This window comes from Gopherus evgoodei, chromosome 7 (genome assembly GCF_007399415.2).
Source record: "Gopherus evgoodei ecotype Sinaloan lineage chromosome 7, rGopEvg1_v1.p, whole genome shotgun sequence".
NCBI classification, from domain to species: domain Eukaryota; kingdom Metazoa; phylum Chordata; order Testudines; family Testudinidae; genus Gopherus; species Gopherus evgoodei.
Genome location: NC_044328.1, coordinates 74,472,834 through 74,497,944, shown reverse-complemented (window position 1 = coordinate 74,497,944; position 25,111 = coordinate 74,472,834). Strand labels below are relative to the sequence as shown.

Sequence of the window (25,111 nt, the reverse complement as noted above, 5' to 3'; positions counted from 1 at the left end):
CCACAGAAAATACATTAAAGATGGTAAGGTGCTCAGATACTGTGGTAATGGGCGCCATACAAACAATATAGATAGATGTCCCTCATCACATAAAGTGCCACCACACATTGGTCACTTCCCTGGCAATCTCTACTATCAGGCCATGGTACTGAACTGCCTTCTCACCCGTAGAGATGGTCTCTCCAGGCTAGGGGCTAAGCCCATGGGTGGGTGGTAGGATAGGGTGATTTGCCCTGCTGTGGCCCATGTGGTACCTATTTTGTGGTTCAGTAGAGGAGTTCATTCCCCAGAGCTTCCAACCCAACACCTTTCATGAAAATATATTAACTCATAAAAATTAATTAAAAAAAAAAGAGTAAGCAATTACTTTCGAAATAACTTTATTCACCTTAAAAACCTCTCCAGGAAGTGACACCCTGAGCACTTTATTCATTTCAGAACAACATTTTCTACTCACCGTGAGGCCGTATCTGGGGATGCTGAAGTATTTGAGCCAGTTCAACCATCCCATCACAGAAGGAAGGTTCACCAACAGGCCAGAAAAGATCTGAAATGACAGAAAGAAAGAGGCTGTCATGCATTCATGCACTGACACAGATTCATCCACTCTTAGGCCTTGGCAACACACAAGAGTTGTCTTACTTTAACTATATCAGTACAGTTAAAGCAACATTGCTTCCTCTAGGGTGGATGCAGCTGTACTGGTATAAGTGTGCCTTATATTGGTTATTCCCCTTCCCATCTGGAAAAACAGCACCTGCATGCCAATCAAACCACCCACACTTCAGGCTATAGCTGCAAAACTATAGGAGTTAAAAACCCAGCACCTCCGCCTTAAACTCTCATTCACATGGTAGAACTCACCCAAGCCTTGAAGAAATGTATTCAGGGAAGAAACATGTTAATGGTGAAAACCAAAAGCAAACCAGAGGCAAAGCAAAAATGAGGGTGTGAATGTCCCCATTCCTCAGACTACGTGCAGCATTCAGCACAACAAAATACATCCCTTTACAGCTTATTTCAAGTCTTTTCCCTGTGACCTGGCACAATGCTATTTGTCCAGGCTGCCTGCAGTGCAGGGAAGAGGGGTTGTTTTTTTAAATTCCCTTGACTGAGGTTGTTAAAGAAATCATGAAAATATTTACTTCTGTTTGAGACACCGAATTTTGGTGTAAGCAGACTTGCACCCACTAATGCCACTGGTGAATATGGCCCCTGGTGAGCAGTAAAAGGAGCCTGGTTCTCTCAGCCCAGTCCTCATTATGCACACGCTCACATCATGGAGCCACGAGCCTCGGTAGCTTTCTTTCCCAGAAGGAAGGCTATTGACTGTGTGCACTGGGAGGGCTATTTGATGGGCCAGGACTGGAATACCAGGGGAAGTTGTGGGTCAGCAGAATTGCACTGGTATAGTGTGCTTGGGACTAGACTAGCAGGGAGCATTGCATGTCAGGGTTAAGGTGCATTGTAGAGCAGTGGAAGGCCCAGGACTGGAATAACTAAAGGTGCAGCAGCAGGTTAAGATGCAGTACACTGGCTGCAGGACAGGATGGGAATAGCAGAGGGTGCAGTAGGAGAGTGATGCACAGGCAAAGGTATGTTGGGCCTGACAACATGGGCAAGGGGTACTGCACGTCAGCGCTGAGGTCCACGGGCATTTGGCAGCATGAGGTGCAAGCCTAGGACTGGAATAGCCAGGGGAGCGGCAGGGCAGAACTAACATGCATTGGTAGAGTTGTGTGTGTGATCTCGGACTGCAGTGACAGAGGGTGCTGGAGGTCAGGACTGAGGTGCACTGTGTACGGGTAAGGGCCCAGACTGTCAGAGCTTCCCCACCCCTATTAATCCCTCACTTCCATTAGTGCTCAGTCAATCCACATCTGCCTTCCATACAACCTGCTCTCCCCCCAACCGTGCACACAGTACTCACAAGCATGAAGACAAAGCAAATAGTGATAAACAGATTGGCAATGGCCACCACATCCATCCCAGCGCTGATAGCCAGAGACATGGCCGTGGCTGTATAGGATACTAGTACCAGTGTCAGCATGAAGAAAAAGAACCGTCCTGCTACTGCCTGATAGCCTGTCAAAACAGCAAGAAACAGGTCTGATGAATGGCTGGGTTAGAAAACCTGGGCAGCTGCCCTCGGATCCCTGTCCATGGGAGCAAGACACTTGCTCAGGCGAGGAGCAACAGAGTTTAGAATGGCCTGCAATGAAGCAGAAGCCAGATGGCCAGGAATTCAAGAGATGCAAACTGCAAAGTAAGTTTACTGGGAGTAGGTAGCCAGCTTCACCCTGCATTCCTGCTGCTGGCTGGCCTTTTTCTAGCATGATTTCCAGCTAGATTTCAGCCCATGAATTACTCCTGTATATCAGGCTGCATTTAACAGCCTTCAAACACACACACAGTTCAGTCTATACAGGGATGCTGGAGGCACTACTTCTCCCTTTTTTGAAAACCATTTGTGTGGCTTAGCTGTAGAAATTAAGCATGGATGACTCAGATTCAAGACATCAAAGGTCTTTATGCAAGAACAAAGCGGGGCGGGGGCAGTAAGTGAACGTATCAGTTCTTTACCAATCATCCAGTAACTTATGCATGAAAAGATAATGCCTGGAAGAGTTCTCATGGGCAAAAGGTCTCCAATGATCAAGGCAAAGAAGTATGCTGACACTCGATAGTACCCACTGGTGTACTGATGGCTGTGAAGACAGGAACACAGGTTATTGTACATGTTTAGAGGTGATCAATATGGATGAGAACTATATTCAGCAATGTCTATCTGCTATTTATTAAAAAGACATCTGTAATGTCCGGATAACTGAGTTCCATTCTTAGCTTTGCCACTGACTCACTATCCAACCTTGGGCAAGTTGTTTACCTGCTCTGTGTCTCAGGTTCCCAATCCATAAAGGGAGGGGGGGGGGAAAACGATACTGATCTGCCCCTACAGGGCTGTCATAAGGGCTTCCCTATGCTTTGTAAAGGGTTTTGAGATCCCTGAGTGGAAAGCACTATAGCAGTGTGAAGCACTACTATACTGAAAAAGCCCCCCTACCCCCCCAAAGGGAATGGTCCTGAACATTGCACAGGTGGAAGGCCAAAGGCTGGTTCTGACTGGAAGAGGACTGATTTGAAAGCTTCCATAGCTAACTCTGAATATCTGTTTCCAAGCGGAAGTGAAAGGCTCAAAACTTGGAACTCACTTCTAAGCCACTGACTCAAATCCAATTCAGGTCGTGACCAAAAGTCATTGGCTGTTTGCTGGGCCAGGTGAAATGAGTTGGTCTCAAGTCAGTTACCAGGGCCAAGGTGTCCGAGTCGCCACTGGCATTAACTGGAGCCTGCACTGACAGTCTTTGTAGACAGGCCAAGCAGTGCTTAAGCTGTGGAGGCTGAACTCTGACAGGCCCTCACCCCTAAAGTGCTTTCTAGGGGACAGCACTGGCAGAAATCAGCCTGAGGGAAGCTGGCAGTGCTGCTGCTGAGGCTCTAGTGGGGAGTGGCAGATGTGTCCAGTCTCCAGGGGCTATCGTGCCAGTGCCCTGTGGTGGCACTGCATACACTTTTAAGAGGTAATTATGTGACAGCTGTCATCTTGTCAACACAATGGGGATTGATCAAGAGATCTTCAGAGCTAAAAGTAGGAATTACTACTGCTTGAGCCAAGGCGCAGTAGCTGAGGGCTGTAACAACTCATATCCTGTGTAGATAGGCACACTGGGGGATCTGTAACATACACTTCCCAGTGGGTTACAGTCACATTTCAGAGAGAGATTCCCAGTTGCCCCTTTAGGGCAGCTTTAAACCACATTTTCATTACTGCTGTGGCGCAAAGAGGACTTCACAGGGGCCCAGGATCTGATACCCACTGATGGGGAAGCTATTCTTTGAGTCCTATTTCCTTTCTGTGTATGTGGGATCATCCAGCTCATAGTTCAGGTGTCCTTACAAGGCTTGGCCTCAATGCTAAGCCATTATGGGCAGGGGTGATGGATTCTGCCTAAAAGAGTGTGTGTGCGAGGGAGGGGGGGGAGGAAGAGGAGGCGGGGGTACAGAGCCCTGCCCCCTCTGTCATCCCATCTCTGCCCCTCCTCTTTCCCCTGAGGCCCTGTCCCCTGGCCAAGCTGGAAGTCCGAGCCTGGCTGGGGAGCTGGGCTCTTCCACCTGCCTGGAGTGGAGAGGCCTGAGAGCAGCTCCCGGCCCGTGTCCAGGGCAGGTGGAGGGTCCGCGGTTTCCCACAGCTGCCTGTGCAGCTCTTACTCTGATCTGGCTCCAGCTTTCAGCATGGCCTGGGGGCAGGGCTTCAGGGGCTGAAGAGCCACAGCCTGGCCATTGTAAGAGCTGCCTGGGCACCTGTGGGGAGCTGTTGACCATTCACCTGCCCTGGGTTGGGGGCTCAGGGGGTGGGGATGCAGGCCAGGGGCTGCTCTTGCTGCCATCTCCCCCGGCAGGTGGAGGGTCTGCAACTCCCCAGGACTGCTCTTACCCAGGCCAGGCTCCAGCTTCTGGCCTGACCAGGGGGCGAGGTCTCAGGGGGAAGAGGCGGGGCAGTGGGCCAGGCTTGGGCAAAAAGTGGGAGGGCCATGGCCCCTTGGGTCCCTCAGTCTGGTGCCCCTGATTATGGGTTGTCTTTTCTCTGTCTCTTGAGCACTCCTCTGCAGCTTCCCCAAATTCTGCCTCCTGCTTAGCCTGGACTCTGTGTTCCCTTTGTACCATCTCAGATTCCTAAACAGAGCAGCGCCCCTATTTGAGTGGCGCGGTCTTTGTTAGCACCAGAGGTTGCAGAGGAGAAGCAAAGCCTCAAAGTTGGGTCCTGGCAGGTGAAACTCGTTTCAGGTAGTCTCAAAATTCTCACCCTCTACCCTAAATTCTGATAAATAAATTCTTGTGGGAGGGCTGCTACTTACACAAACAATTTCTTGTCCTTTATAAACAGCTCGATCGCTGATACGCTGGAAAAGCACTGGTTTGTGGTTACAAAAAACAAGGATCCAACCCTGGAATACAAATCAAAATAGTTGAAGACCAAAGCACAGGCCAAAATCTCCAATACCAGAAACCTTATCCAGAATCATAGCAGCTAGAGACACCGAAAGCCTATTATATCATCAAGGCATTTCCCTGCCAATACAGTACAGTTCCCTGACGCAGGAGGTATCAGAGAGACAAGGTGGATATGGTAATACGTGTTATTGGACCAACATTGCATACAGGAGGTATCAGATACTTAACTGATACCACCTGTGGCAGGAATACTCCTGGGGCTGATGGGACAGCTGCTGCTTCAGGAAATACAGTAATGCCTGACCTTGGGCACCAAAAGCTAGGACGTCAAACCCTGTTCACCCCTTCTGGATCTGAATGTAGCCCAGGGACCCAACACCTCCCCGCTGCTGAAATGTGGCAGAGATTGACCCGAAATAAATGGGACCCTACTTCAAGCCTTACCGATTCTGAATGCCACTTTGGTCTAGTTTTACTCCGAAAAAGATGGCCCCCACAACCAAGGCTAGGAGGGTGGTCACTGCGATCTGGAGGCGCAAAGAAAAAGGAATTGTGCAAAGGGAAGAACAAGGAGAGGTCACTGGATAGAACACAGGTCATTAGAGCCACATACAGGCCCCAAAATTCACATTTGTCTCTGATGTTTTGGGCCAGTGTTTGGGTACAAACAAAGATACTGGGCCAAATTCTCACCAGTTACCCTCCAGACAAGCCTAAAAGCCTTGGCCACACTCCTCTGCAAAGAAACTGAATCATGTGCTCCAAAGTAACAGCCCATCATCAATAACCCTAAACAGGGCAGAGAATTAACAGCACACTCAAAATTCAAGGTACTGTCTACATTCCCAGTGGGATGGAGAACTGACCATTTCCCAGACGGCTGTCGCTGTACTTGCACAAAACTAAGGCTGGGACCTTTAATGGCACTTAAGTGGGTTGGGTGCCCATTGTCTATGAAGGGTGCCTAGTTTCCTTAGGGGCCTGGAAAATTCCAGTCCTATTTTGACAGGTGCTTTATAAATATCAATAGACATAATGGGATTTGGAGTCCTCCTGCCTCTACGTCACTGATTGGACTCCAGTCCTGGTCAGCAGGGAGCAAAAGTAATTCAGTGGCTCATATGAAATTCCATTTCTTAATGGATCCGTGGCCTATGGGGTCACAGGAGTATTCTGAGAAGAACTCAGCCCACTGTGTCTCTGTGCTGGATCCTGCTTGCTGCTCATTTGTTTAGGGTTAGATTGTGCTTTTAGTCACAGCCCCTGTCGTTCAGGGCTGTGTGATCTGTATGGAGCAAAGACATTGTGCTTTGGAGAGACCCCAACGAGTCCCAGGTCCTCCCCTGCTTCTGCCTTGTTCTGGAGGCACTGTAATTGAGTGCTGGCATTTATCAGGCATTCAGCTCAGCCAGCCAGCCAGCCCAAGGGTCTGCTGTGATGTTTACTAAAGACCTGGAGTTTCACATAGGTCACCAACCAGCCATCAGGTAGTCACGATTTCTTGCCCCTGCTGACCAGAGCTGGATGCACCCCAGTAATCATAGTGGGGATGGCGATACCAGAACGAGAAGCCTTATATAACCACTGCAGAGTGAGACTGGAGTGGTCCTGCTCAGTAGCAACGTCTCACCTGTGCCACAGATGCCTGGGGGTTCCTGATGAGGTTTTTGATGGCACGTTTGGACACCCAGTAGAGCTGAGTGAAGAAGCCATTTGCATATGTGACCTCATTCACGCGTCTTGACTTCCCCTGCTCATTCTTCTGTCTGAGCTCCACTTTCTTCAGCTCTTCTCCTGTGTCCCGATACTGGCTGGAGTTCAGGTACAGCTGGTGCAGAGTTTCCACCACACTCTTGTCCACATTCTGCTCTTCATCACCGATTACCCCTAGAGTAAAGGGCCCAAGGCAAGACTCAGCATGACTGTTCCAGTCCCCCATCTTAAACCCAGCACTGTTGGCTCAATGGGATCTCACTAATGCAACCCCTGATCATGAGAAACCCATGAAATCTTTAGCTGACCAGGATTTGGGATCAACATGGGAACTTCCCATTGAGTTTGCTCCAGGTTCCTTATTCATGGATCTCACTAAAGAGACCGCTGGCCGGCATTGCAGACCAGGGCCCAGGTTTTCAAAGGGATTTAGGTGCCTAACTCTCAATGTAATGAATCGGTAGGGGTTAGGAGCCTAAATCCTTTTGAGGATCTGGGCCCAATTGACTGCACTCTAGCTAGCCCAGCTGCTTTAAAGGTGGCTGGCACCTGCTTCAATGGGTGAAGGAGCCCAAGTGTGCACCCTCTACAGATTCTATACAACTGGGTCTTTGTTGCGTGGCCGTACAACAGACCTGTTGTACTACACAGTGCTGCACACTGCACATGCATACACAGCTACAGAAAAAGGCAGTGTTTGATCATAAACTGGTTTGTGTACATTGCTTCCTTGGAGGACAAGCACTGTTCTCTAGTGGTTAGAGCACAGGACTAGAAGTCAGGACGTCTGGGTCCTGCTCCCAGTTCTCTGGCTGTCTCAGGGTTTTATACTGCTGCCCATCACTATACTATCTGACCGCCTGCCACATAAAATCAACAGCAGTTACCAACATCCCTAATGAATTTCAGGGAGTCTGTGGCACTGCTTCCTTTTCAGGGTCAGAACTCTGCTTGGGCTTGAGTTTTAGTTTGTCTCTGCTACCAGTTACCTGGGTGACCAGGGGCAAGTCACTTCATCTAACTACCCGTACTTCAATTTCTTCCCCCATTGTAAAAGTGGATTGATAGCACAAAGTCACCTTTTCAAAGTATTTTGAGAGCCTGAAGACTCCTGCTGAAAGGTGCTATACCTGAGGGCAAAGTACAAGTAGGAATATACAATAAAATGCCCACTCACTAGGAGAAAACAACAAAACAAAAATCTACCCTCACTGCCTGCAACTTCCCCTGCAATCTGGCCAAGGCCTTCTGTCTCATTCACTAGCTCACCTCCTCCAGTCCCTCCATTGTCCAGGCTTCTCTGATCACCTTTGCTTGCCGCCACGGCGGTGGAGTCACCATTTATCACATCAAGGAAGAAGTCAGCCGGGTTGTTGAAGGGCTCACATTGATACCCTGTAACGATAGCAAGCAGAACACATTCATGTTTTAGACAAAACACTGCTTGGTAAGGACTGGTTATAAGAACATTCCACCCTCCCCCAGCCTCTTAGGGTGCTTTGGAAGCACTGACTAACCATAGCACCGCTGCTGAGAGGGCGAGTCAACTCTTGTTTTTCAGGCGGGGAAACTGAGGCATACCCATTGGTTAAGTCCACAATTTTGTCAAGTCTGCTTTGGTGTTGGGTGCTTAACCAGAGACACCTGCAGCTCCCTCTGCCTTGAACTGAGCTGTGGGTGCTTGGCCTTTCTGAAAGCCAAGCTCGGGGTGTCTCCTTTTGGGCACCCAACGCTCTGCAGGGCTCGACTGTCATTGTGCCTACTCACCCATGGGGCAATAAGGCCCCTCCATGTCGCCTCTGCTCTACTGGGCACTCTGGCCACTGGTAGGTTAAGCAGGGCTGCTTGGCCAGCCGTGCCTGTGGCAAGTGACTGGGTGGGTGAGGAAGGGACTGAGGAGACACAGTAATACTGATCCTCTATCCCCTGCGACTCACTGACCAGAGGGGAGTAAGCTGTGCACCCACACAATGAAGTACCCTCCCGAACAAGGCGGGAGGAAGAGCGACAGGGCAGAATGTAAGGTTACAGCACAGTGACACAGAAAGGAATAGAACCCAGGAGTCCACACCACACTCTCCATTATCCACAGAAGCAGGGTTCCCACTGTGTAGTCATTACCCTGCTAACACAGGTGTAGGTGTAACACTGACGCACCCCGGTCGTTGGCAGGTGGGAATTGAACCTGGGACCTCTGGAGCTAAATGCATGGCCTCTACCGCATGAGCTAAAAGCCACAAGGCCCTTAGCTAAGCCTGTAGAGCAGACTCATTAATCTCTCTCTCCAAGTGGTCTCGGTGCCACTAGAGGGGACAGAACACCACACCCAGGAGATGTGTGGGTTACATAGGCACCAACCACAGCGCTTTTCACCCTTTGTAAGAAATACCCTCTTGCACATGATCTTCCCTGCTAGTCTCCCCACTTCTCAGCAACCTTCAAACATGCGGGCCCTGCACCCAGATCCCCAGACCTCAGCAGTGACTCATTGAGATAATCCTGCCTGGGATGCACATAGCCACTTAACTGTCATGAACGTGTCATTTGTTTTACTGAGCTTCTAAGTGACTGGGAACCTGCTGTTGGCCATCACTTTGCGAGGCAGAGTGGATACAATGAGCCCTGAAGGGGGTATATACACTGAGCTCCCATGGAGACCTTACTTTTGTTCTTTTTTGCTTTTCTTAATCTACATAAAACTCATTCAGACTGGAAACATGAGGCTGCTTTTTGTGTCTGGAAAATGCAGCAATGGACTAAACATAGCTGGAGCTGATCCATCATTATTAAGAATCAGGCACTAAGCAATTAAATAATTTGTTACCTTATCTCTTGCCGTATTTTGTGACGTAAGCACTAAATATAATAGGGATTAGCGTTATTGCATTTGCACTGCAGACTTACCGATAGAATTAAAATAGGTCAGGGCTTGCTTAGCCAGACCATGATAAAGCACCTTTCCCAAAGCCAACAACATCAGGCTGTCGAAGAGCTTGAAGATGGAATAGCGGGGCTGGTGGATAGAGAAAATGATGGTCCGACCTCTTCTCGAAAGCCTAGGATAGGAGCAAAGAGTCCAAACCTCAGCTGCGCCCATTGTTTGCCAGAAGCTGGGAATGGGCAACAGGGGATGGATCACTTGATGATAACCTGTTCTGTTCATTCCTTCTGAAGCAACCTGGTATTAGCCACTATTGGACGACAGAATACTAGGCTAGATGGACCTTTGGTCTGACCCAGTATGGCTGTTCTTATATACATATTTCAGAAGACAAGGCAAGAGGGTCTGGTCATTCAAGGATATTTTTCTTAGCTACTGTTTTAGCCTAGTCTATCCAGACCACTATTATCTAGCTTTCCTTTGAACTATGTTTGCTGGAAGCCCTTTCACTTGGCGTACATCTTCAGTACCGGCCGGATGGTGGGCACGATCGATCCCCAAGTGATCTCCCATCGACTCCTGTACTCCAGCGCCGCGAGAGGCGCAGGAAGAGTTGATGGGGGAGCGGCAGCAGTCGACTCACCACAATGAAGACACCATGGTAAGTCGATCTAAGTACATCAACTTCAGCTACGTTATTCACATAGCTGAAGCAGCGTAACTTAGATCAATCCCCACCCCCCCCCCACCCCCAGGGTAGACCAGGCCTAAGTGAATGTAGTGTTGAAGAAAGAGCTCAGCTGACAGCCCTGAAGGCTACTGCCCCCAGAACAGATACAGCATGGGCAGCAGCTGGGAAAGCTTCCCCTACAATGCCCAGTCAACAAGCTGCAAGCCTGAGAGGGAGGGAGCCATCTCTGGTGGAACGAGAGATTCAGCAGCCTTTCTGGAGTGGTTGTTATGGACAATTTGGCCCTATCTACACCCAGCAGTCAGTCCATCTCCATCTCCAGCTTATGAGAGACCAAAGGAAACCTGTTATCAGCCATGATCCATTTTCCTAATGTGGGGAGGAGGTCTGGGCAAAACATTTAGTACAAAACTTTTTTCAGCTCAAAACTGCAGATTTGGCGACACCAAAACATTTTATGTTCATTTCACTAGACTGTTTTGGCCCAAAAGACCTAATATATATATTTTTTAATTGGAATTCTTTGACATTTGTGAAACAAAATGTTCCGATTTTTTGGTTTGAAGTGATTTCTTTTGTTTCAAAATTTCCTTTCATTTTATTAAAACACAAACTGATCAAAACTGAAATTAAACTTTCTGATTTTGTCAAGACAAAGTGGCTCATTCAACCCAAGAAGATTTGGAATTTTTTGAGTTTTCCATTTGCTGAAATTTTTGAAAAAAAGTTTCATTTTGGGTTCAACCCTCAAATTTTTTTTATTGTTACTTCTTGGAATTGCCAGCAAAACTGAAAAATCCACCATCAGCCAGCTCTAGTCGCTGTGAGTGACAGCCAAAAAGTGACTAGACCATGAGAACTGAGCTCTCAAATCCTCCCCGCTCCAGAGGTGATCTCTCCGGGACAGAGCTGGGGTGCATTGGTTGCAGTGGGAACCTGGCAATGGGATTGTCCATACTGTGGTTGTTCTTCAGGGCTCTGAGCTGAAGCCCAGTGAAGTCAGTGGGCTTTGGATCAGGCCCCGAGAAAGAGACTGCCAGGATCAGCCTCTTTCACCAGCACTAAGACCAGTAAGCCGTTGGTTTAGATGAGCACAGAAGCATTGGTGTTAGATAATAAACCCCTGCAGCTCCTACCTCTTCAGGAGGATGAGCACTGCATTGGCTGTGCTGGCATCCAGGCCAGTGGTGGGTTCGTCCAGGAATAGGACTGGGGGCTCCGTGATGAGCTCCATGCCGATGTTGGTTCTCTTCCGCTCTCCACCTGACACCCCTCGGATTAGTTCTGTTCCTACCTACAGCAAAGATTCGTGTGTTTAGTACCTGGCTTCACTGTGGGGCGCCGGGCTTGCCCTGGCAAACAGTCCCATTAACAACCAGGGGATGAGCCGTGTCTGCAAGCGCTAGGCAGAGCCGTGCTTGCTGGATCCTGCCCTCAGGGGACACTACAGGGGCAGCGTGGAGATCAAGCACAAGAGCAAATATTTCAAACACAAATTGTGCTGCTGGCTAAAGGCAGCCTGACGGGACAAGGATGAATTCACCCCATAGCCTTTTCCACTGTGTGGGTGAGTGCTCAACTACCACAGCAATGTGCATGGCATATGGGCCTGAGTAGACCAGAGGGGACAATGATGACACTTCAGCTGAGGTTGCCACCTTGGGCGCTTCTGACCCCTCATTAGTTTTAGCATCGTGACCTTGACTTCCTCACATCGTACCAGAAAGCCAGGAAGTGGCTGGCAAAGAAGAAGAGCCCTGTGATCTGGGGGGCTGTAGGCAGAGTTCTTCCCCTGTTCCTACATAGCATATGCACGCTGGACATGGTCCAAGTTGCGCCACTTCCTGGACCTCAACAAAACCTAAAACTGCCTTCAGGGCTCAGCTCAACGGTCTTCCCTTCAGGATCCCTCCTACTCTAATTTTCTTTGCCTCAGAGAGGCACACAAACTCTTTCCTACCCCTGGCTTGGAGCTAATGAAATGCAGCTAAACCAACACCAGAGTGAGTCAGCAAAAGTAACTCTACATTTCTTTGCTGGGTGTAGCCCCTGAGCGCAGGGTAGCTCAGCAGAAAAGCCCTGCATTCCTAGCATGGTACAGTTCCCATCCCCACTATATAGGCGAGAAGTTAGGATTCTGAAGCAGGTTCTCCCCCTGACCCCTCACAGGTACTCACCTGTCATAACATTTCTTCCCAGATCTGGACCTTCGCGTCCAAAATATGGGTGTTAGCATGAATTCCCCTAAGCTTAATTACCAGCTTAGATGTGATAGCGCTGCCACCAATCAGGAATTTTTAGGGCCTGATACCCTCTGGTCCCCCCAAAACCTTCCCTGGGGGACCCCCAGACTCAGATGCCTTGAGTCCTACAACAAAGGGGAATAAACCATTTCCCTTCCCCCTCCTCCCCTCCAGGTATTCCCTCCCTGGGTTCCTGGAGAGATATACAGAAGCAAGCTCTGTGAATCTAAACAGAGGGACTCCACCCTCCCTGTTTCCAGTCCTGGAAACACAAGTACCAAGAGAGCTAATCTCTCTTCCCCCTTACCCAGAGGGTATGCAAGGTCAGACTTAGTAAATCTAAACACAAAGAGATTTTCCCCCTGACTTCTTCCTCCCACCAATTCCCTGGTGCTGCTGCAGACTCATTCCCTGAGTCCCCACTAAAGAAAACTCCAACAGGTCTTAAAAAGAAAGCTTTATAAAAAGAAAGAAAAATACATTAAATTAGTCTCTGTATAAGGTGAAAATATACAGGGTCAATTGCTTAAGAAAAAAAGTGAATAAACAGCCTTATCCAAAAGAATACAATCAAAAACACTCCAGCAACTACAACACATGTAAATATAAAAAACAATATAAACCTATTGTCTACATCTTTGTACTTACAACTTGGAAACAGAAATTATAAAGGCAGGAGACAGAAAAATCACTCTCAGAGCCAAGAGGGCACAGACCCAAGACCAAGACCAAGAAACAAAGAACTCACACCCAAACTTCCCTCCACCCAGATTTGAAAAAGTCTTGTTCCCTGATTGATTCCTCTGGTCAGGCGTTTCAGGTTACTCCTTTCCAGGTGAAAGAGACATTAACCCTTAGCTATCTGTTTATGACATCACCTTAGCATCAGCTACTTTGCTGAGCCCCAGCTCAGTGATTATCTGGCTGACCCGCTCTTCCTTTTCTTTAAAGCTGATGGAGCTGGGGAGGCGCAGGGCTGCAGAGAAGAGTAGATTCTCCCTCACCGTCAGTGTGCCCATAACCACGTCATCCTGAAAACAATGCAAATTCACTGCTGAAAAGCCAAGGATGTTTCAGCTCAGTCCTAGGCACCTTGTTATTTGCCTTTCCATAGCAGTGAGCGACCCCAGCTGGGATCAAGGCCCATTGTGCCAGGAGCTGTACAAACATACAGTGAGGGTCAGCCCCTGCCCCAGAGAGCTTGCAATCAAAATAGACAAGGCACACAAGGGCTACAGAGACGGAAAAGTGACTTGCCAAGGTCACACAGCAGGTCAGGAAACAGAACCCAGGTCTCTTATCCCCTAGCCCAATGCCCTATCCACTAGACAACACTGCTTCCCACAAAGGCTGCGATAGTGCTGGAAATGCAGGCTATGGAACTTTGCACTGGGAGGTAATTTGTCATGTAAGTGACTGTGGGCCCAACTCCCAGAAGTGCTGAGCACTGAGAACTCCAGCTGAAGTTGCAAGTGCTCAGCCTCCATAGGTTGAATGGCAGCCACTCGGAGCAGCCAAGGCCCCCACTATGAGATGGAGCCAGTTACACACTTTTAACACCTATTGGCTCCAGCTGCAAGTCAGAACAGGAGCAGAGAGTTCTCACCCACGCCCAGCTGATACTCCCCCACAAAGCACCAAAACTGTGGGTGGAATCCTGACCCCGATGATATAAATGGGGGTTTCCCACTGACTTCAGTGGGACCAGGATTTCACCTTGTGCTTCCATCCAACATGCTTCTGTAACACCTGGTCAGGAACTGGGCCTGCTCTAGGTTTTTTGTTGCTCCAAGCAAAAAAGTTTTTGGCTCCCCCCCACACTCACCTGCTGCCCCAACCCTGGGCTCCCCCTGCACCTGCACCCCCTGCTGCCCTAGTGCTGGGCTCCCTCCTTTCTACCCGTGCCCTCCCCCCCCCCACACTCCCCTGCCGCCCCAGCCCTGGGCTCTCCACCGTAACCTGCACCCTCCTGCTGTCCCAGCCCTGGGTCACTGATAAATTGCTCCCAGGGCAGGTCATTCAGCAGGAATTTTGGATGTGCACAGAACAGACAGGATTGGTTCCCATATGGTTACAGAACTGCAGTAAAGTGGAACAATTTTCAGCTTGTGTGATTGGAGGATATCTGGATGCATTATATAATACTGTCCTCCATAAATGAGGAAAAGTTGAGATGCCTTTATTATTCTTTTGTTCCATTCTTTCTTTCTATGGGGAATTTACCAATGCAATATCACTGTCTTCCTTTTAAACAAATAAAACTTAAAAAAAAAAAAAAAAGGCAATAGCTATTGAAAATAGCAATTCCAGTCCTAATAACTGCTGGGAAGCATTTCTTGCTCAATTTTATCCTAGTTTTTCTACAGCAAGTTACAGTGGAGCAGTATATTTGATTTGGGAGAAATGAAGTAACAGCTGCCCAAACTGAGCTTGAGCACTCCTGAATTTTGAGGTGCTCAAATCTGGAAGGCAGGTGCTAGATTCCCTTTCTGAATATTAGCTAAATCTGGAAAGGAAAAGTCAATTTCTGCTTCCATGGCTCAGAAGTGGAAATCCTCCTACATGCCTGGTACTGTATCTAAAGCTGCCAAAGTCCCCTAGCAGAGCCTCCCCTCCCTTACTTTTCATTTTAAATTCTAGTGGGATTCACGTACCTCCCTTGCTAGGCTTCAGGCAGAGAGGGGCACTGCCCATTTAGTCCACCCAATTCCTTCTTTGTGGGCTGGAAGATGAGGTCACACCAGTATCCCTAGTCCAGTCTGGGGAAGTCTTCTGAAGGGAATATCTGGAGCAAAGCCTTCTACTCCTTGGGCACACTTGTTCCCCATTCACAGTGTCACCCCTTTTGACTCACAGCAAGCTGCAACATGGCACACCTACCTCACTCCCTACCTCTCCCTTTCCTATTGATAGCGGCCAAGGGATTACTGGGAAATGTAGTTCTTTCCCTGCTCCAGGGCTGGCTCTATAGGCAGGGAGCTAGGCAAGGAACTACAGCTCCCATGCTGGATCCCCAGCTGCTCCAAGGCTCTGCTTCTGCAGGGTTATGAGAATGGAGGAGGTGAGTTTAAAAAAAATAAAAAATAAAAAAAGGATGGCCAGAATGCTGCTCCCTGGAAATGTGCCACCCTCAAGCACCTACTTTTTTTGCTGGTGCCTAGAGCCAACCCTGCCTGGTCAGGAAGCACCATTCCCAGTGCTCTCAAAATGCAACTGTTCATCACAGTCCCAGGCACTTCAATCTGATTAAACTTGTCAAATTTGCAAATATCTGTGCAGCTTCATAGCATCGAAATTACTATTTAAGGCTTGCACGCCAGACCTTCAGCTGATGGAAATCAGAAGAATTCCATAGACAAAGCTTAGGTACATCAGCCACAGTACTGATTTTGTGGATAATTAATATGGTTCCAAGGCAAGAAAGGAGCAGATTTCTTTAACCTGCTGAGGCCCTTCATCCACCTACAAAGCAGAAAAAAGGGGGAGGGGCACAGCCCAATATTTTCCCCTACATGCAGGTAATTTTGCATTTTGCTTTGGTTGCTTTATAGATAGCTTGTGGGTTGGAAACTGGAAAGCAAGGATTCCTAAACTGGGAATTCTTACAGGAAAAATCAAAATCCTTCACACTTTCTAAGAGCTATGGGGGAATTATTGGATCCTGGGACTTGATCTCAGCTGTAGGACTGAAATTCAACCTCTGCTTTCAATCAGAGCCCTGATGGTTCCCTGAGTCACCTGCTGCCTTAGTTGCCAAGTTAGTCAGGTGTGTTCTCTTTGCCTCTCCCAGCTACCTGAATTCTAGGCTGCCATAACTACTCTAGAAGAGCTAAGTCCACCATTACAATCTCTTTCCATGATTCAGCTGGCACTGCCTGCCTGTAATGTAGTAGGAGTGAGGCTGACCAGAGCCTGAAGATAAGATCGTTAGAACTCTCCTTGCTACCCAGTCTTATCAGATGTTTTACTGTATCTAGTCCTTGCTGAAAACCACCCACCTGCATCTGAAGGGCCCTGCTTGAGATGTCTCTGCCTATGGGCCATCACCCTGGTTAAAGAACCATGTTATCTTGTAGCAGTCTGGATACCACTTTTCCATTCTCATGCAACTCCCTTTACAATGACTTCACACCATGGCAGCTCTTGATCACCAATATTTCTGCTCCTCAGCCACTGAGCTTCTCCCAGCCAGGAGGCAGACAGAACAGAAATAGACACTGACCTGCACGACATATCCTGAGATACACTTGAAATTTGGAGGTTGCGGGAAGCCATCTATGAGCACTTGCCCAGACAGGCCAGCAGGGTCCTTTCTAGCAGCCAACACATCTAGGAGACTAAAGACAAGCAACAGTCCTTAGATTTCGCCATACCTACTATTATTTTCATTGGGTGACGGCCACTATTAGGGATTATTACTGGCTTTTGCATTTCTGTTGGGCCTGCACTGTAATTGCTCAGAGCATGCTGCAAACTGACTGATCTCAACTACAAGCAGTACAAGAAGCACTAGGTTCAGGCCTCATCTGCACTGGGATTTTAGGTGCAAACTCTTACTGTAGGTGCAATTCACAGGTGCACATCGTGTTGCACTCATGCAAATAGTGCCTACAGCGAGGGGTTTGTCCTGGCGCAGCCACACCACTGGTAGAGCTGGGTGGTAGTTTGCAGCCAAAATGTTTTTCTGGTGAAAAATGCAAAGATTTGATGACACTAAAATTTTTCAGGAATCCTGTTGATTTCACTGCACTGTATGAAAAAACCACAAAGCACAAAAATATTCTGAAAGTCTAACCATTTCATTTCAACATTTTCAGAGTGAAATGGTTCAATATTTTTATTCAAAATAACTTGTCCTTTTGAACTTTTCCTCTTATTTTTTTAAAAATTGAAAACAATAAAAAACCACTTGAAATGAGAAAAAAAAATGTAGATGTGGGTCAAACATGATGTTCTGTTAGCCCTGAAGCCAATATTTTTGACTTTCTGATTCACCAAAAATGTCAAACATCATTTTCTGTACAGCCAAAACCAATATTTTTTTCAATTTTTTGGAATCGCAAGTCAACTGAGATTCTGTTATCCACTCCACTCTAAACAGTGGCTCTAATCCAAGTGGAGACAAGGAATGAGTCTTCCTGCTAATAGGCAAACTCAAGCCAATTTTTTATAACACAGAAGTGTGCTGTCTAAGGGTCCAATCCATTGTAAATCAGGAGCATATCTATCTATCTATCTATCCCATCCACACGTACATAAAAAGGTGAATAAAACACATTACAAAGGGAACTCTTAGGTTTGGTCTACACTTAGAACTTATATTGATATAGGTATGTCAGTGAATAGCAACAAAACCGCCAGAGTAGATGCAGATGTATACAGAAAAGTACTTCTGTCAACGTAGCTAACAATGTTCTTACATTGGAGGAAAACTCATTCTGTTGATGTTTGCTGTATCTATGCTGACATGCCTATGCGAACATAAGCTCTGTAATGTAGACACAGCCTTAAGCAGATGGATTTTGTCCTACTCTGGGTGGATAAAAATTGATGCTTTTTTTGGAAAAAATTTAGATATCAAATAATGTTATTTATATCTGATTTTTTTTGGTCTTATTTAAATTGTAATAAGTATTTTTAAATATAAACCTGTTTCAATGAAATCTGAATTTAATGCAAAATGTTTAAGGCCTAAATGGCTTATAATCTCATAAAGCATTTAAATAATACATAAATATGTTGTTTTGTGTGTTTAATTAAATTCCAGTTGCAGCTTGACACAAATCATGAGCAAAATGTTAATTATCTAATAAATAAGCAAGATGTCATTCACCTTTTTCTAACATACTAAAATGTACAATTAATGAGAATCTGAAAATATTCTGCTATATAATTGCTTAAATAAATGTATATAGTTGTAGTGTACCCTTGTAGGCAGCGAAAAGATGCACCAAATCTAGTGTAAAAGCTCTTTTTAGTTGTAAATCAACATATTTTAATGGCTATATCAACGAATGAGAAGGCACCTTCCTTAGAAAATAACTGAAGTACAAATGGAAAGGTTGATGAAAATTGCTGATTTTAAATCAAGGTTTGCCATGTGGTGATTTAAATCATTATTTCAATCACTGATTTAACTCACTCCACTCTGCTGGGGGAGTTCAGCAATGGCCTGTAAGAGACCATCTCACCCTGACTCTGATCTTCCTGGGTGATGACCCCACTCTAGGCCTTGCATTGCAATGATTTTCAATAAGCTACTTGGCCCATCAGTGTCACTCTTAAACTGGCCACTGGGGTGGTGAGAGCGTGGCAATGCAGACACTCTCCTCTTTTCCTCCCACACAAGAGCAACTCAACAGATCCAACTTTTAAATGGAGGTAGCTACTTTGTACTTCTCTAGCATCTTCACCCAGGGATCTCCAATCACTTTAGAAACATTGCTGCAGCCCCTCCACACCCCTGTGAGACTGGAAAGTATTATCATTCCCCATGCTATAGATGGGGAGAACAGGGAAATCATTTGCTCAAAGTTATGATGCAAATCAGTGACAGAACCATGAACAGAACTCTGGGGTCTGACTCCGCTCCCTCCTGGAGCTGGGAATGGAGCCCCAGAGTCCTGCCTCTTCTCTACGGACTAGGCCATGGGTTCTCACCTGCAGGTCGTATCCTGACAGAAGACAGAGAGTCACAACTACCCTGATAAACAGGAGAGACTAGATGGGACGGGGTCCAGACTGGTTGCAGTATGGAAATGATTGAGAACCCTGCATGAAACGACACTCTCAGTTGAAGCCCATGCAATGTGTATACCCGACCATGAATAAATTGGGCTGGAAATTAGCAGAAGATTTCTAACTATCGAGGGGTGAGATTCTGGAACAGCCTCCGAACTGGAGGTAGCAGGGGCAAACAACCTAACTAGTTTTAAGACAGAGCTTGGTAAATTCATGGCTGGGATGATATGATGTGGCTGCCTGTGACAGCAGGGGACTTGACCCAGCAGGTCCCTTCCAGACCTATGTTTCTAAATCACCAAGGTGCCTTTCCAAGGCCTTAGATTTTTCCAGCTAGTCTTCTCCAGCTAGGGTGACCAGATCACCCAGGTCAAATATCTGGATGCGGGGGGGCGGGGCGGGGCGTGGCAGGGGCAGAGGGGAAAAAATGGCAGCAGAGCAAAAAAAAATCCCCCACCCCCGATTCCTCCTCCCTCCAGCTCTGGAGACTCAGGGGAGCGCGGGGCCGGGGTAAGTGTGAGTCCGGCCTGGCCCCGAGCAGGCAGGACTTGGGCACGGTACCTGGAGGGAGAGTAGGGGGTGGCCTGTGGGGCCAGGCGGCGGCTGTTCTCCCTACCTGGGCAGCAGGACTCGGGAGCAGCCGCTGCTGCAGCTCCCACTGCTGTGGGGGGAGGAAGCGGCCATGGCCAAGCTCGGCGGCTGCTGCTCTGGGGCTCACGAAGCCCCCGAGCCTGGGCCTGCTGCAGGGACCCACGCGCATGCTGTGCATGCCCAGCCCCTGGCCAGTCAGTCTGGGCTGGCTGCCCAGCTGGTTGCAATCCCGCGGGCGGCCCCGGAGTTGGGGCAGCAGGCCCCAGCCCCGCCATCCCGCTCGGATCCTGCAGGGGAATGAACTGGGCTGGGCTGCTGATGCCTCTGCCACGGGATTGCACCAGCTGGGCAGCCAGCCCAGAAGCGACTGGTATGGGGCTGGGCACAGCGTGCGCGCTGCTGGGTCCCCGCAGCAGGCCCAGGCTCTGGGGAGTTGGGCCCGTGGCGCCAAAGCTGCAGTTGCCGAGCACCACGTGCTTGGCCACTTCCTCCCCCTGCGACAGTGGGAGCTGCAGCAGCAGCTTCTCCCGAGTCCCAACTGCCCAGGTGGGTGAGAACAGCTGCCCCTTGGCCCGCGGGCTGCCCCCCTTCTCTCCCTCCAGGTACCCGCCTGAGTCCTGCCTGCTCGGGGCCAGGCCGGACTCACACTCACCCCGGCCCCACGCTCCCCTGCATCTCCTGGGCATGGCGTGCTTGGCAAGAGGCGGGGATTTGGGGAGGGAGCCAATGGGGCAGTGAGGGGGCAGGAATGGGGGTGGGATTTGGGGAGGGATCCAATGGGGGAAGGAGGGGGCGGAGTCGGGGCGGGGGAGGCGCGAGCCAGGCTCCGGAGCCTTTGCTTGTTTGTCCAGTGTCCCGACCTAACATTGGTCGGGACGCAGGACAAACAAGCAAATATTGGGACAGTCCTGATAAAATCGGGACGTCTGGGTCACCCTACCTCCAGCCCCCAGGGAGTTTCATTTCCACCTAGGACTGTTCATTCTCCATTGGAGGAAACCAAAAAAAGACTCACGAGGATTTGCCGCTCCCTGTTGGTCCCAGGATAGCATTCAAACCCGGCTTCATAATGCCACTGGAAGAGAAGGGAATGGTTACTTCTGAATGGGGATCTGCCTCCGTGGCGCTTCCTGGCAGAACTTGGGCCTGACTTTGGATCAAACATATTCCATGAGGTGGGAAGCTTTAGAAAAATTATAAATAAAAAAGTGAAACATCCTCCCTCACACCAATTAGAAAGCAGTAACCATGTTCCCTTCCTTGTCCCTAGTCCCAGTGTCTTAAAGGAGGCTTCTTCTGGAATGATGCCTCTCCCCTCTAGCAGATTTCACTCCTCTCCTTTCTCCACAAGAGATTTTGGGATGCATGAACTTACCACACATGTGGAGAACCTTCTTCTCCACCGTTCTCCGTTTGCAGAGGGGCCCGGGGACCTGTTTGATGGTGTACTGGATGTCGTGGAAACTCCACAACCGAGCCCCGAGGGCACCGAAGGATTCTCGCGTTGGGATAGAACGCAGGAAATTGCCTGCTCCCTCTTCCTCCCTGATGGATAGGATGCTGTGGTGGCTGTGCCTGACTTCATGTCTTTGTTGCAGAGGCTGACCTCCACTGGAGGGAGGTCACCAGTGTGTGCTGTATCTCTCATCTGTTGGAATTGACTGTGTGGGAAATATTAGAAAAAGGCCAGAAAATGAAAGTTTTTTGTAAGAAGAAAAACGATTTTGAATCTTTTAAAAAAAAATTCCACCCCAGCTCTGAAGCTCATATCCAGGCTTCACTATCATCCAGAACAACACACATGGCAAGTTTGAAAAAACCAGACCTGTACGTGTTTAGATTAGCAAGAGAAGGTCTGAGGCCATGGCTACACTGGAGAGTTGCAGCGCTGGTGAGGGGGTTACAGCGCTGCAACTCAGGATATGGCCCACTTGCAAAGCATGGCCAGTGCTGCAACTCCCTGGTTGCAGTGCTGGCTGTACACCCGGTCGTGCCTTGGGTGTAGCGGTTCCAGCACTGGTGATCCAGCGCTGGTCAGCAAGCGTGGACCCCACCAGCGCTTTTATTGACCTCCAGGTATAAGGAGGTATCCCAGCATACCTTTTAAGCCTCTCTGGTAATCCTGCACACTCCACTGCCCTGGGCTCAGCTGACCCCACCTTTTAAATGCCCCGGGAATTTTAAAATCCCCTCCTGTTGCTCAGCCAGGTGTGGAGTGCATCAATCAATCAATCAGCGACCATGCCTCACGCCCCAAACGAGCCCCAGCATGGAACAGTCCGAGCTGCAGGACCTCATCAGTGTTTGGGGTGAGGAAGCTGTGCAAGCACAGCTGCACTCCAGCCGGAGAAATTATGATACCTATGGGCAGAATATCACAGTCCTTGATGATAAGGGGCCATGAACTGGACGCGCTGCAGTGCAGGGTAAAAATTAAGGAGCTGCGCAGTGCTTATTGCATAGCCCGTGAGGGAAATCGCCGCTCAGGAGCTGCCCCCACGACCTGCCGTTTTACAAGGAGCTGGATGGCCATACTGGGTGTGACCCCGCTGCAAATCCTAGGAGCATGATGGAGAGTTCAGAGCCGGGAGAAGTGGGGGAGGGTGTTAGAGGAAGCCGAGAGTGAGGCTACTGGGGTGGAGGGAGACACCCCGGACTCCCAGGAGGCATGCAGCCAGGAGCTCTTCTCAAGCCAGGAGGAGGCTAGCCAGTCGCAGCAGCGGGAAGTTGCTGGTAAGAAGAAGCAGAGGAGCGTGCTCGGGGTAAGCAGATTTTATGTTTTGGGAGAGGACGGTTTGGGTTATGGCTGCATGCATGCATGCCTAAACGTGGAATAGCCCATTGATTTGCTCTATCACGTCTCTGTAATCGGCCTCGGTAATCTCTTGAAAAGTTGCAGCCAGAGTGTGGGCAATGTGCTTTCGCAAGTTTATAGGGAGAGCCACCGTGGTCCTCGTCCCGGTCAGGCTAACTCGTCCGATCCACTGTGCAGCGAGGGGTGGGGGACCATGGCTGCACACAGGCAAGCTGCATAGGGGCCAGGGCGGAATCCACATTGCTGTAGAAGACCCTCCCTCTCTTCCCAGGTAACACGCAGCAGTGATATATCTGGCAGTAGGAAACCCTGTTGAGAATTTAGGGATACTACTCAGTGCAGGGTGCCAGGTTCGCGGCCCCCCCCCGCCAGCAGGTCGCGAGCACCGTGTTGCGTTCCGGCCCCCCCCCCGCCAGCAGGTCGCCAGCACCGTGGTGCGTTCTGGTCTTCCCCCCCCCCACCCGCCAGCAGGTCGCCAGCAGCTCTCAATCTCGTGTCCCTGCGCCGCAGGATAGGGGCAAGCTCAGCACACAGTCCCATGAAAGTTCTGCAGCCACTGCTCGTCATCCCAGACTTGCAGGATGATGTGATCCCACCACTCAGTGCTGGTTTCCCGAGCCCAAAGGCGCCATTCCACGGTGCTGAGCACGTCTGTTACTGCCACAAGCAATTGAGTGTCTTGAGCGTCAGGCGTTTCAATATCATCGTCTGACTCCTCACTGTCACTTTGGAGCTGAAGGAAAGCTCCACTGCCATGCGTGATGTGCTGGCAACATTCATCAGCAAGGTCCTCAGCAGCTCAGGCTCCACTTGTAACAGAAATCTCAGAAATTGCTCTGCAGACTCACAATGCCTCCAAACTGCTTGGAATGTGTAGCAAAGCACCACGGGGCGTTGGAACAGGAAGCGGAAAGACCCGCACACCTCCTTCCCCTTCCCACAAGCCACAGCGCCAAAATGGGACGAGGTGCTCTGTGGGATAGCTGCCCACAATGCACCACTCCCAACAGCACTGCAAGTGCTGCAAATGTGGCCACACTGCAACGCTGGTAGCTGTCAGTGTGGCCACACTGCAGCGCTGGCCCTACACAGCTGTACGAACACAGCTGTAACTACCAGCGCTGCAGAACTGTAAGTGTAGCCATGGCCTCAGTGAGGTGGAAAGCCACAGCCACAGGGAGGGATTTGGGATGAGTGTGACAGCTGCCATCTTGGCCTACAAGAGGGGACTGAATCAGCTAAAACCACGCACTGCTACAGCTACAGCTGGAAAGCACTGTCGCTGGGCCTGTAACAATTCAGACCCTCATGGATTGACATGGAGGTGATGTAGCACACACGCATCAGTGGGTTACAAATTAAACCACCATATACTTGTGAAATGTTGCACAGGGCAGATCAGTCCTGAGTGCACAGCCGTTCAGGTGGTTGAGCTCTTTGCAAGTTTCACCTTTCCTCTGAATTTCCTGGAATGTTAATGATTGTTTGATAACAAAGGATTATGACTCTTATGTTATCAATAAGTTGTCTGGAGCTAGCTTCACCTTAATACACACAGGCTAAAACACTACAGTGACATAGCTACAGAGCTGCAGCTATACTGCTGTGATGCTTCACTATAGACTGGAGGGATTCTCCTGTCTCTGCACTAAACCACCCCCTGCCCCCCGAGAGGTGATGGCAAGGCTGACGAAAAATTTACTAGCATCTACATGGAGTTTAAGGTCAGCTTAGTTACATCTCACAGGAATGTGGATTTTTCACACCTCAAGCAAAGTAGCTGGGGTGATCTAATTTTCTAGTATAGACCAGCACAGTTGCAACAAAGACATGATTTTAAACTGATTTAGTGCAACTCTGTGTGTGGACGCTTCATTTGATTTAAACCAGGCTTAGATCAGTTACAAGAGCAAGCTAATCAGTTTTAAACTGATATAAAGCGTCCACACAGGACATGTACATGTGTGTGTACACAAGTCCAAAGTGTTTATTCCAGGGTACATTTTTTAGGTTTGGCATTCTGACATGGGCTAGTGAATGGCGAAGGGCTGGGAATGGGGGAGGGGGGACCTCTGAGATAAGTCAGAGGCAGCGGGGAGGGGTTCTCTTTGGGGAAAATTCAGATGGGACCATTAATGTTCTTTCACACAAGGCCCTAGAATCAACCATTAAGAAAAAAGTCGGGAGCCCAGCTACAAACCAAATCTCATAGCTTAAATAATCAGGGATCGAGCTCCTTGTTTGCTTCAAGCAGTATCTGAACGTCCCAGGCATTAAGACAAAGGAAATAACAAAGAGCCACTCTTTCCCCTAAAAGTACAGTGAAACAAGATGCAAAAGTGACTCTGTCTGTGCTGCTCCAAAAGATCTCAGTGGGACCTGGATTTCCACACTGACCACAAGCTGAGGAACTGTATTTCCAT

The 25,111-nt window shown here is 48.9% G+C and overlaps 1 protein-coding gene across 1 annotated transcript in view; it reads right to left on the bottom strand.

Annotated features, from left to right (window-relative positions):
* Window positions 1–25,111, bottom strand: part of LOC115654771 (ATP-binding cassette sub-family G member 2-like) — a 28,659-nt gene that overhangs the window by 3,117 nt on the left and 431 nt on the right. The window contains 14 exon segments of the mRNA XM_030569530.1: window positions 458–547; window positions 1,931–2,085; window positions 2,584–2,708; window positions 4,917–5,006; window positions 5,458–5,540; window positions 6,644–6,900; window positions 7,996–8,121; window positions 9,631–9,782; window positions 11,435–11,592; window positions 13,420–13,572; window positions 16,764–16,878; window positions 20,889–20,948; window positions 21,245–21,440; window positions 21,443–21,534. Coding sequence (XP_030425390.1) covers window positions 458–547; window positions 1,931–2,085; window positions 2,584–2,708; window positions 4,917–5,006; window positions 5,458–5,540; window positions 6,644–6,900; window positions 7,996–8,121; window positions 9,631–9,782; window positions 11,435–11,592; window positions 13,420–13,572; window positions 16,764–16,878; window positions 20,889–20,948; window positions 21,245–21,440; window positions 21,443–21,521 — 1,839 coding nt within the window. The 5' untranslated portion in view covers window positions 21,522–21,534.